A 12,610-nucleotide genomic window follows, 5' to 3' on the forward strand; every position below is an offset into this window, starting at 1 on the left:
GAAACTGAATAACAAAATATTGAGTACTTAAATTTTTTACAAGCTGAGGTACTTTTACTTTATTGTCATTAAATTTTTGTATCTCAAGCACTGATCGAGTTAAGAGAAGGCATTAAAAAGGAAGGTTCAATGTCACTCATTAAATAAAAGCTTCAGTCCCTGTTGTCATAAAAAGATGTTAACAACAGTATATTTAATTATGAAGTAGCTAAAACAAACAAAGTGATAACATTAGTTTAATGAAGCTGGTGCTCCTCCCCTCTAGTGAGGGGAAACTAGAGAAAGTGGAGCTGCCTGTCAATCTCTCTCAACCACATTCATCAGAGCCGGAGACTCCCAGTACTCCCACACAAACCGGCAATCTGCCGTCTTGAGTGTAAAAAGGAAAGAGAAGGGACCACATCCTGACATCTGTACGGCAAGTAGATCTTCTGCACCATGGCAGAAGGAGCAGAGGGAGAGGAGGAAATCCAGTTCTTACGAACAGTGAGTTCTACTTGACAATACCATACCTCTGATTAATTTGCATAACTATACCTTATAGTAAGAATGTGATGATACATTTTATATAATACACGGTATATTACGCTTTAGAAATATTTTGAATGAATGTAAATCACAAGAAATTCTTGTTTGAAGTGGGGAAATCTTGAACACGACGCTTTTTATATTGTTAAAGTTGACCACATTTTGACAGCTTTTCTCATGCCATTTTTATGGATGTTTTTGGAAGAATGTGGAGTGACATGACCAGGTGTGAGTCTTTGTTGTCTATTTATACAAGGTCCAGTGCAGAGGTTAGATTGTCACTGTTTGAAACAAGATTTTACACTTTACACTGTTCACAGAAAGAATCATGAAGGCAACATACTGCCAAGACTAAAATATAAATTAGACTGTAGACTAAATGTGCAGGGTGAATACTGTATATGAATTTAGGATGTAAGTATGAGGTCCATTGCTGCTATAATATATGGTTGCACTCTACTGTATATTGTCACACTTCTGTGGACAGAGGAGCCCATCCTTGACCTTAGTGTTGTACATGCCTGACCTGGTTGTGTTGGGGTTATGTCAACATGAGCTTGACATTAGTTGTTCTTGCCAGAGCTAAAACTATCCTGTCATTGATTGACTGAAAGATTTTCATAGATCGAGATAACTAGTGCTGTTCTACTGTTGTTTGTGATGCTCTGAGTCTATATACAGAGATGGGATTAGCAGCTTTCTGGGCTTGTCCTTAACCAACACCTGTTTGTTTCAGTCTATTTAAAAAGTCTGTTACATGTCCTTCTACTTTTATGACAGCCTCTAGAGTTTTTCAGTTCATATTTAGTGCTTTGTTTGATTAATCGGAACATTTCAAGAACATAATTTAACCGTGAATAAGTAAGTGAAGAAACTACACTACCAGTCAAAAGTTTGGAGACAATTTTAATTTGTTTCTTGTGATCTGAAAGTCTTCTGAAATTCTTGAAATTAAGTTTGAAATTAAATTTGTGACAACAAATATAACTTGTATGTGATTCTTGTGATGAAAAGTCAGTTTTTTTTAATCGTGTTAAAAACAAGTTGTAATTGATGGTGAAAGAAAAATATTTATATGATTTTACTATTATTCTAAACTGTGCATGTGTGTCCGAACTTTTGACTTGTATATGTATTTCAGGATTCAGAAAATTTTTTAATTTAAAGTTTTATTCTGGAGTGATTGTTCAAAAGGAGTCAGATGGCCGTTCTCTCGTTTAGACTCTGTGCTAATGATCTTTTGACTGTCATTAATAAACAGACATTTGTTCGTGGCTCAGTTTCCAGTCAGCACTGTTGGTTGATATGTCGTGATGTATTCTGGCTCGAGAAAATTGCATGTAGCAGGTGCTATAGCCTGAAATAGAGGGACCGAGAATGAGGAGGAGGCCAGGAGAGACAAGTAGGGGAGAAAGCTGATGGAAAAAGAATTTAATGTTTGTGTCACTGTAATTTCATAGCATGGCTAATGTTTCAAAAAGTGACATGATAAAATAAAATAAAAAAGTGTTCTAAATATTTTTCTTTTTACATGTAGATTTTTGTGACCTTGTGTTAATTGATTACATTGAGTACTTTTAAGTAACTTTATAATATCTAAGTTTACACATTCCCATAAATGTAAAAACCTAAATAAATAAATACAATTGTAAAAAATGTATTCAGTCTTCAGTGTCACATGAATCTTCAGAAATCATTCTAATATGCTAATTTCCTACTTAAGATGTTGAAAATGTACTTAAGATGTTGAAAATGGCTTTATTATTTTTTTTCCAGAAATCTTTGAAATGGAAATCTTTTGTAATTGTATAAAAGCCTTTATTGTCATTTTAAACTATTTATTGCACCCTTGCTGAATTAAAGTATTAATAATTATTGAAAAAAACCTGACCCCAAAATTTTAAACCTTAATATATTTCCATCAACAGGTTTAAATATGTTACATTTTAATTGGATGATGTAAATGAGATAAACTCTTATTCACTTGAAAATGCTTGTTGCATTTCCCCTTTCACCCAGTATAAATACATATTCTGAAATTTATTAAATTCAAAAATAATAATTATTTTTGTGATCTCACAATGACTATATTGTGAAGTGCTGGGTCTCAGGTTGCTAGCAGCATGTGTCAGTGTGGACAGGGTTTTTCACGGCCCACTGGCTTACATTCCAGCCCTGGAATATCTCAGCAGATGACACACTTACATACATAATACACCGTCACTAATCTGTCAAGGACATGACCTGCCCCAATTTCTTTAAAAAGGCATTCTTACATTACATCTTTATAATGAAATGCTGACAATAGAAATTACATAAACATGACATATTTGTACAACACATCATATAATTTAAACTGGATCAGTGGAGCAATTATGAGGCTGTCTATCAAATCAAGACTTTTTAGGTCACCTTATATGGGAATAGAGTTACAGACGGCGGGTGCTGCACATAAAAATGAGTAGCACCACCACAGGCTTTATCACTACTAAGAACAATAATTTGACTTTCTCATAGAGCTCAAATATATTAAGGCAAAATTTGAATTGTTTCTTCTCAAACAAGCCTCATCTAGGCCTCCTCAAGTGTTTAGTCTGTAACCTGAGCCACATTCAGGATTAGATGCATGCTGCCCTGATCAAGGCTACAAATGCCATGTTATTTAGCAGCAACATGTGCTATGAATATGCTGTTACAAAGAAAACACTGATGACTTGTCTAAAGTAGTATTTCAGGAAGTGTTGATATCTTAACAGACATCAGATTGGATTCCAAATAAGCAATAGAATTGAGATATTTATTGCCAGTAGTTTTGATATCACAAAATGCATCAAAAAACAATATTGTCTTGAACACAAAGTTGAAAGTTCTATTTCGTTTGCTTTTTAAACATTCTAAAATATTTAGGCTTATTTATTGATATATATATAATCATAAGAATGACATCTTGACATCCATTTTCTTGGTAGGATGACCAGGTGGTTCTACAGTGCACTGCTACTATCCTAAAGGAGCAGATCAAACTCTGTCTGTCCTGTGAGGGTTTTGGGAATCGCCTATGTTTTCTGGAAACTACATCCAATGCCCAGGTTTGCTTTTCATCGATGTCATTCAGAATTTATTAAATATTGTATAAGGTTTTGGATTCCCAGTTTCCTGTACACTTCTTTCTTGCCATTCTAGAATGTTCCTCCTGATCTGGCGATATGCTGCTTTATTCTGGAGCAGTCCTTATCTGTGCGGGCCCTACAGGAGATGCTGGCTAACACAACTGAGCTTAATGAGGTCGGTTCAGAACACGTACTTCAGGTCTCAGTTACCTAAAAAAAGTTCATTTAAGTTTGAAACAGCATGAGGGTTCTTCATAAAAGTGTACATATTTTTAACCTTAAAATGTTTTCACACTGTTTTTCTGAGTCCTCCTTCTCTTTTGCCTGTTTTAGGCAGTCGATTTGGATAAATGGGTAGGTTTCCCTTTGTGCCTCGAAATGTTCTTTGAATTTAGTTTATTCTTATTGCTTTGTTTCTAATATAGCCGCATAGTCATTGTGATGCTAAACACTGTCAGAGTGTCCTTGTCTTTACTCACCTTAATGTTGTATTAATCTTTTGTTTATTACTGTGTCAAAAAAACTGGTCTTGTTGGAGTTTGAAAAATAACGACAGAGAGGCATATAGATGTTTATGCATCTTTTGAATTGTATATAGTCATGTTTTTCCCCCTTCTTTCAAGTCTTCACAAGGAGGAGGCCACCGCACGTTGTTGTATGGCCACGCCATCCTGCTTAGACACACTCACTCTAGCATGGTGGGTCAAATCTCAATACACATATACATTACTAGATCATCACTACAGTGAAAGAGTCATTCAGCCTATCTGTTTTTATTGATTGACATTTCTTTGCATGATGCAGTACCTCAGCTGTTTGACGACATCAAGGTCACTCACAGACAAGCTGGCCTTTGACGTGGGCTTGCGTGAGGAGTCGACAGGTGTCTGATTTCTGGTGGATCATTATCACAAATGTACTTGTAAATATACAAAAGGGAACTCTGACTAAAAGAGGTCCATATCTTCATTTAGGTGAGGCATGTTGGTGGACCATTCACCCTGCATCCAAGCAGAGGTCAGAGGGTGAAAAGGTCAGGGTGGGCGATGATCTCATCCTGGTTAGCGTGTCTTCTGAAAGATATCTGGTAATGCTCATCTCTACTATATGTAGTCAGCACAGTCTCGTCTAGAGTTTTTACCTGAAAAATTTGTCCCATCAACAGCACCTTTCCTATGCCAGCGGAGACCTCATGGTGGATGCTTCTTTTATGCAAACTCTTTGGAACATGAACCCAGTCTGTTCTGGCTGTGAGCTTGCAGAGGGTAAGCAACTAATATTGATATACATTCTGGAGATTACCAATTTCTTTGTATTTACAACAAATGTAATGCATTATTTTGTGATGTTTCCCTTGTTCAGGGTATCTGACTGGAGGGCATGTTCTGCGTCTTTTCCACGGGCACATGGATGAATGTTTAACAATTCCTGCTGCTGACCAGGGCGATGACCAGAGACGGTGAGATATAAAGCCATATGCTAATGTAATGTAAACAATTAAATGTATTTTTTTTCAGTGAAAACATGCACCACAGTCAAGCGTTTCTTGTTTTGCATGATTTTTCAGAAATGCACACTATGAAGGTGGAGCCGTGTGCAGCCACGCCAGATCTCTGTGGAGGCTGGAGCCTCTTCGCATTGGGTTGGTGCTATTTGTATACATCAAGAGCCTTAACAAAAATATACTTTTTTTTTCTTTCTTTCTTTGAGCTGATGTTCAACCTGTACACAGGTGGAGTGGTAGCCACATGAAGTGGGGTCAGTCCTTCAGAGTGCGTCACATCACCACAGGCAGGTATCTGTGTCTGGATGAAGAGAAAGGACTCCTGCTTGTGGATGCGGAAAAAGCGAATACAAAGAACTCCGCTTTCTGCTTTCGTGCTTCAAAGGTTTATATACTGCTCTCAGCTTCATACCTTACTCTCTGGGAGGTTGCCCTTTTGAAAATGTTTTCTAACAATCTTTGATGTCAAACATCATGTGACTGAGTAGGAGAAGACGGAGGTGACTCAGAAACGTGATGTGGAGGGAATGGGGATCCCAGAGATCAAGTATGGAGAGTCCATGTGCTTTGTGCAGCATGTCTCTACCAGCTTATGGCTTACATATGCCTCGTTGGATGCCAAATCTGCTCGGCTGGGGCCATTGAAAAGGAAGGTACAAATATTAATTACATTATTGCTGTTTTACTGTATCAAATAAATGCATTCTTGGAGATCATAAGAGACTTTTTTCCAAAAAAGAAAAACAGCTATGTAAATTTCCTCTAGTCAGGCGTAAGACTGCACAATTCAGAGATTTCACCAGTGCTAACATGTGTGCTTCTTTTTCTTAGGCTATACTTCATCAGGAGGGTCACATGGATGATGCTCTGACTGTAGCGCGCTCTCAAACAGCAGAATCCCAGGCTGCTAGAATGATCTATAGCACAACAGGACTTTTCACTCAGTTCATTAAGTAAGAAAAAATCCTTTCTTAAACCAGCTTATAGTGGTTTAGTCTGGTCTTCCAGGATGAAAGAAAAAAAGTACCCAAAAACCATCAAAAGAGACCAGATAGATAAGCTTGTGCTGAAAAATAGCTTTTTTTATCAAGGGTAAATATTAGGGTAAAGATAAATAATATGTATTTGTTAATTTGTGTTGTCTGACAGGGGTCTGGACTCTCTGAGAGGGAAGAGTAAATCTCCAGGCACATCACCTCCATCCTTGCCTCTAGATGCCGTGGTTCTGTCCTTGCAGGATCTCATCTTCTATTTCCGCCCTCCAGAGGAGGAGTTGGAACATGAAGAGAAGCAGACCAAACTGCGCTCCTTAAGGAATCGACAGAATCTATTCCAAGAGGAGGTTAGACATGCTAGCAAATATATACTGTATAATTTCATTTATACTAAATCATATATTGTCTTTAACATTTACAAAAACATACGCACATAGTTACCAAGGTCTGCTTTGTTGCACAGGGCATGATCAGTCTTGTATTGGACTGTGTTGATCGGCTGAATGTCTACAACACTTCAGCCCACTTCTCAGAATTTGCCGGGGAGGAAGCAGCTGAGTACTGGAAAGAGATAGTCAACTTATTTTATGAGCTGTTGGGTATGGTTGTGTTTACTAATGATTGTAACATGTAATGCATGTTTAGCCACACTGTTTTCAGTGTTTTTAGAAAAATGCAAAGCCCTAACATTTTTTTTTCTCCTATAGCATCTCTGATCAGAGGAAACAGGTCAAACTGTGCTTTGTTTTGTGATAATCTTGACTGGTTGGTCAGCAAACTGGACCGTTTAGAGGCATCCTCAGGTAGGAAGCCATAATTGATTTAAAAATAGAGGCCGCTGAAATTTATTTAAAAGCTTGAATCCATTATACATTTTTTAAGGATTCTTTGATAAATGGAAAGTTAAAAAAACATTTATTTGATATAGAATGTCTGTACTGTAACACTAGATCAATTTAATGTGTCCTTCCTGATTGAAAATTTTTTTTTCTTAAAAATGTCTTTTAAACGGTAGTGTAAATGTGCATATTTAACTGCCAGGCATTCTGGAGGTGCTGTATTGTATCCTTATTGAAAGCCCTGAGGTGCTTAACATCATCCAGGAGAACCACATCAAATCTATCATTGCACTTTTGGACAAACATGGACGCAATCACAAGGTTGATCTCTCTTCGTAATCAAGATTGAAACGTTTCTGGACTGCACCTTCAGTTGTATCTGTTCTGTTATGACTTTTCATTGTAGGTTCTAGATGTCCTCTGCTCTTTATGCGTGTGTAATGGTGTTGCCGTGAGGTCCAATCAGAATCTGATCACTGAGAATCTGCTTCCTGGGCGTGATCTCCTCCTGCAGACCAACATCATCAATTATGTCACCAGGTCTGACTACAAACCAAATAATACATCGTGAAAGTAGATTAGTTTGTTTGGCATCTGGAGCTCATGTTTGATGTTTTGCAGTATGAGACCCAACATCTTTCTGGGAACATGTGAAGGCTCTACACAATATAAGAAGTGGTACTACGAGTTAATTGTAGACCATGTGGAGTCATTCTTGACTGCTCAGCCATGTCACCTTCGTGTTGGCTGGGCTTTGACCGAGGGTTACAGCCCTTACCCTGGAGGAGGAGAGGGATGGGGAAGCAATGGAGTTGGAGATGATCTTTACTCATATGGCTTTGATGGGCTACATCTGTGGACAGGTGAGGATTACCTTCCTTAATCTGTTCCAGCACACTGATATCCCACTGCGGTCATCTAGAACATTATGCTCTCGTCAGGTCGCGTACTACGTCAGGTGGCCTCATCAAATCCACACATTCTCGCGGCTGGAGATGTGGTGAGCTGCTGTTTGGATCTGAGCGTTCCTAGCATCTCCTTCCGGATCAATGGACATCCCGTTCAAGGCATGTTCGAGAACTTTAACCTGGACGGTCTCTTTTTCCCTGCAGTCAGCTTCTCAGCTGGGATCAAGTAAGAGCCAAGCTTTTAATTTCAACACAACAATGTTAACTTTAAATCTCCAGTTCTGTTCTTGGAGGGCCGCTATCCAGAAGAGTTTAGCACTAGCCCTTTTTAAACACTGTTGAACCAGCTAATCAGAGTCATTAGGATCACTAGAAACTTCCAGGAATGTGAGATAGTGCTAAACTCAGCAGGAAAGTGGACCTCAGAGAGCAGAATTAGACCTGACTTAATGGGACAAATTCAATTGTCCAATCGTTCCAATTTTTTACGGTCACAGAGTTAGGTTTCTACTTGGTGGACGGCATGGAGACTTTAAATTCCTTCCTCCTCCTGGTTACGCCCCATGCTATGAGGCAGTTCTGCCCAGAGATAAACTGCATATTGAGCCCATTAAAGAGTACAAGCATGACTTCGATGGGGTCCGGAACCTTTTGGGACCGACCCAGTCTCTTTCCCACACTGCCTTCACTCCTTGCCCTGTGGACACTGTGCAGGTAGGATTTCATAAAATGTAGCTAAGGGAATATATTTATAAAGTGAGATCTACTGATTTTGCTATCTAAATTATTTTTGCAGATTGTGCTTCCTCCTCATCTAGAGCGGATTAGAGAGAGACTGGCTGAGAACAGCCATGAGCTATGGGCCGTCACTCGAATTGAGCAGGGCTGGACCTATGGACCGGTCAGTCTATGACTACATAAGATAAATATATCATTAAAATACTATGTGCACAATAAACATATTTAATATATAAATAATCTGTCTTTTTGTTGATTTGTCTCTGTATGAAGTCAATAACTCAATACTGTCATTCTGCTGTCTACACTCTTTTAGTTTCGTGATGACAACAAAAAGCTGCATCCATGTCTAGTGGATTTCCAGAGCCTCCCAGAGCCTGAGAAGAACTACAACTTGGCAATGTCCGGAGAGACACTGAAGTGAGTGAAATACTGAGATTTGACATGATTGTTTCTGTCTGGTTAATTAATCCCTGTTTCTCTGTATTGTATAGGACACTTCTGGCTTTAGGATGTCACGTTGGAATGGGTGACGAAAAAGCAGAGGAGAACTTGAAGAAAATCAAGCTTCCTAAAACGTCAGTACTATAGAATATTCTGATAACCACTAATCATGAATATGAATAATGAAGTCTTAATTGCTTTTGCACAAAAATGTATAATTAAATACATTATTATTTTTTTAAAAGAAATTAATACTTTAATATTACAGCAAGGATGCATTAAAAGTTTATCAAAAAGGTAGGACTATTACATTGTTTTAAAAAAACATTCAGTTAAATTATTTTATTATTCATCAAAGAATCCTGAAAAAATCTTTGTTTCTGCAAATATATTAAACAGTATGGCTGTTTTCAACATCAAATCAGCATATTAGAATGATTTCTAAAAGATCATGTGACACTGAAGAATGGAAAATTCAGCTTTGGCATCACAGGAATAAATAAAATTTTAGAATTTAAAAGTTATATTTAATTGTGATAATGTTTCACAGTAGTTTTTGATTGAAAAAAAAAAATCAGCCTTTATGAGCATAAGATACTAACCGAATTAAAACTTTTGAACAGTACTAAACATGTAAAAAAAAAAAGAAAGTCTAAACTTAAATTACTTTTTTTAATTCTTAGATATATGCAAAGTAATGGATACAAACCTGCTCCTCTGGACCTCAACCATGTGAAACTGACACCGAATCAGAACACACTTGTGGAAAGACTGGCTGAAAATGGACACAACGTCTGGGCTCGAGACCGCGTTCGTCAAGGATGGACTTACAGCATTATTCAGGTAGGGCTGCACGCTTTTTTCAGCAGCAACAAAATATAACAACAACATTAAATGACAAAAATAAGGAAATGCACAAATGCATCTAGAGCATGGCTTATCCTTTACAAGTCATTTTTCATATTTTCATACTTCAGAACTCGTATTCAACAATTTTCTGACAGAAATACTCTTTCCTAAAATCTTTTGAAAATGTTAAGATATACAATAATAATTACCGTAGAAATCTAGAATTTTTTATGAGATTAGCATTTTAATAGCTGATTTTCCTGTAGGACTTGCAGCATCTGCTTCTGATTTGTTTTAGGACATTGTGAACAAGCGCAACCCCCGTCTTGTGCCGTACAATCTACTGGATGAAAAGACGAAAAAGACCAATCGTGACAGTGTATGTGCCGCTGTACGAACTCTAATTGGCTATGGCTACAATATTGAGCCACCTGACCAGGAGAGCAGTGAGTTTGTCCATCTAGTCATTTACCAAATAAACCTTCAAAGGGAACTTAAAATCATACAATGAATTTTGTATTTGTAAACTATGACTCTCTATTTTAGGTGGCCATGGGGCTGGCAGTGGTCGGAGTGATAAGATCCGTGTGTTCAGGGCAGAGAAATCCTACGCTGTAACCCAAGGCAAATGGTACTTTGAGTTTGAGGCGGTAACATTGGGAGAGATGAGAGTTGGTTGGGCAAGACCAAGCGTCCATGCTGACAGAGATTTGGGGTCAGATGACCTGGCCTATGTCTTCAATGGGTTCAAGGTAGTTTAATGTAAAATTTTAGCATTCTTAGGGGCTTCTTTGTTTTAAGAACTTCCTACTGTTGTTAATTGCACCTAATGTGTTTACTGTCACTTTTGACCAATTTAATGTAGAGTAAAAAATAAATATCTTGAAAAATGAAACTGAACAGTACTGTATAATATAATATATCTGATTTTGAACCCTAGGCTCAGCGTTGGCATATAGGGAATGAGCCGTTTGGCCGGCAATGGCAGTCTGGTGATGTGGTGGGCTGCATGATTGACCTGACGGAGCAGAACATCATGTTTACTCTGAATGGAGAAATGCTTATCAGTGACTCTGGATCTGAGATGGCCTTCAAAGACATTGAGATCGGAGAAGGTGAGAGTCATGAAGAGGAATAAGACTGAGACATTAGTTGCTGTGACATTTAATAATATGTCCGTTGTTCTCCTGAGCAGGCTTCATCCCGGTGTGCAGTCTGGGGCTGTCTCAGGTTGGCCGTATCAACCTTGGGCAGAATGTGAGCAGCCTGCGTTACTTCACAATCTGTGGCCTGCAGGAAGGTTTTGAGCCTTTTGCCATCAACATGAAGAGAGATATTACCATGTGGTTCAGCAAGAGCTTGCCCCAGTTTGTGCCTGTGCCAACAGACCATCCTCATATTGAGGTAAAAATGCTCTGAAAATGCCTTATTAATTCATTTGAATCTCAGCTGCAGGTCTTTCCCTTTCTCAATCAAGTGACATTAAGTTAAACTAAAACTATAAAAAAATCATGATTAAAATAAAATAAAATAAATTAAATAAAATATGAATATTAGATGAAAAACTTTAATGAAAGTCAAAAATGTTGTGGGAAAATATTGCAAATAACTGAAATAAGATGAAGTACTAAATTGATTAAACCTGAAACAGAAATCGAAATAAAAAACTAAATTGGATATATTAAGAAAAATTAATACATGACAATTACTAGAACTTAAACCAAATTTAAAATGAAAACTTAACATATTTAATATTCTTCCAAATATTAATAAATGCTATAAAAGCTAAAAATAACACTGTCTATGACACTTTTCTTCTTTAATTGCTCCAACAGGTGTACCGTGTGGATGGAACAGTGGATAGCGCCCCTTGTCTGAAACTGAACCATAGGACATTTGGGTCTCAGAATGCCAACACAGACCTTCTGTTCTTTAGACTCAGCATGCCAATCGAATTCCATGAAACCTTCAAAGTGCCAGTGGGAGCTTCCCCCCTCACCCGAACCCTCACTATCCCCGAGGATGAGGCCCTTGAGGTGGACCCTGAATCTGAATTTGAGCTCCTGAAGAAGTCAGCCACTCGTAAGGAGCAAGACGAGAAAGAAAAAGAGCCATCTGTCCCTAAAGAGCTTCCTGGCAACAAAGAGGGCGAGAATGAGAAAGACACCACCACAGAGAAGAGCAAAAAGAGAGGGTGAGAGAATATAAAGTCAATGAGAGATTTGGAATTCTCTCTCTTGTTTCTGAAATGACAAAGTATTCATGATTTCCAGGTTTTTTTCTATGGCAAAAAAGGCAGCATTTATTGCCCCACCACCAGTGGTTCCAGCAGTGCCTCGTCTGATGGAGGACGTTGTCCCAGATGATCGAGACGATACTGAAATTATCTCTAACACAACGACTGTATGGATGAAATTTTATAATCTTTTGCTTACTAAATATCTTCGCATCACTTGAAGAATTTCATTTAAATAATGCTTTGATCCTTGACAATGTTGTCATGTATAATAAAAGCTTATTTTCTTTCCACCAGTATTATTATTCAGTCCGGGTGTTTGCCGGACAGGAGCCCAGTGGAGTATGGGTAGGGTGGGTCACTCCTGACTACCACCAGTATGACCCACATTTTGATCTGGGTAAAGTCAGAAATGTAACCGTTACTGTTGGGGACGATAAAGGCAACATTCATGACAGG

At 38.0% G+C, this 12,610-nt stretch overlaps 1 protein-coding gene across 1 annotated transcript in view; it reads left to right on the forward strand.

Moving 5' to 3' along the window:
- The first annotated feature begins 438 nt into the window (after nucleotides 1–438).
- LOC132127002 (ryanodine receptor 1-like) overlaps nucleotides 439–12,610 on the forward strand; it is a 46,313-nt gene continuing 34,141 nt past the window's right edge. The window contains exons 1-31 of the mRNA XM_059538621.1: nucleotides 439–486; nucleotides 3,498–3,617; nucleotides 3,712–3,837; nucleotides 4,262–4,336; nucleotides 4,443–4,521; nucleotides 4,613–4,725; nucleotides 4,804–4,903; nucleotides 5,001–5,097; nucleotides 5,206–5,280; nucleotides 5,371–5,527; nucleotides 5,631–5,795; nucleotides 5,974–6,095; nucleotides 6,292–6,484; nucleotides 6,601–6,736; nucleotides 6,845–6,940; nucleotides 7,179–7,297; nucleotides 7,383–7,516; nucleotides 7,598–7,839; nucleotides 7,918–8,110; nucleotides 8,382–8,598; nucleotides 8,681–8,785; nucleotides 8,939–9,042; nucleotides 9,117–9,200; nucleotides 9,750–9,909; nucleotides 10,214–10,361; nucleotides 10,462–10,667; nucleotides 10,856–11,030; nucleotides 11,111–11,319; nucleotides 11,751–12,109; nucleotides 12,189–12,318; nucleotides 12,449–12,609. Of these exons, the coding sequence (XP_059394604.1) occupies nucleotides 439–486; nucleotides 3,498–3,617; nucleotides 3,712–3,837; nucleotides 4,262–4,336; nucleotides 4,443–4,521; nucleotides 4,613–4,725; nucleotides 4,804–4,903; nucleotides 5,001–5,097; nucleotides 5,206–5,280; nucleotides 5,371–5,527; nucleotides 5,631–5,795; nucleotides 5,974–6,095; nucleotides 6,292–6,484; nucleotides 6,601–6,736; nucleotides 6,845–6,940; nucleotides 7,179–7,297; nucleotides 7,383–7,516; nucleotides 7,598–7,839; nucleotides 7,918–8,110; nucleotides 8,382–8,598; nucleotides 8,681–8,785; nucleotides 8,939–9,042; nucleotides 9,117–9,200; nucleotides 9,750–9,909; nucleotides 10,214–10,361; nucleotides 10,462–10,667; nucleotides 10,856–11,030; nucleotides 11,111–11,319; nucleotides 11,751–12,109; nucleotides 12,189–12,318; nucleotides 12,449–12,609 (4,448 nt within the window). The remainder of the gene's footprint in view (nucleotides 487–3,497; nucleotides 3,618–3,711; nucleotides 3,838–4,261; nucleotides 4,337–4,442; nucleotides 4,522–4,612; nucleotides 4,726–4,803; nucleotides 4,904–5,000; nucleotides 5,098–5,205; nucleotides 5,281–5,370; nucleotides 5,528–5,630; nucleotides 5,796–5,973; nucleotides 6,096–6,291; nucleotides 6,485–6,600; nucleotides 6,737–6,844; nucleotides 6,941–7,178; nucleotides 7,298–7,382; nucleotides 7,517–7,597; nucleotides 7,840–7,917; nucleotides 8,111–8,381; nucleotides 8,599–8,680; nucleotides 8,786–8,938; nucleotides 9,043–9,116; nucleotides 9,201–9,749; nucleotides 9,910–10,213; nucleotides 10,362–10,461; nucleotides 10,668–10,855; nucleotides 11,031–11,110; nucleotides 11,320–11,750; nucleotides 12,110–12,188; nucleotides 12,319–12,448; nucleotide 12,610) is intronic.

Source organism: Carassius carassius, chromosome 45, assembly GCF_963082965.1.
Source record: "Carassius carassius chromosome 45, fCarCar2.1, whole genome shotgun sequence".
NCBI classification, from domain to species: domain Eukaryota; kingdom Metazoa; phylum Chordata; class Actinopteri; order Cypriniformes; family Cyprinidae; genus Carassius; species Carassius carassius.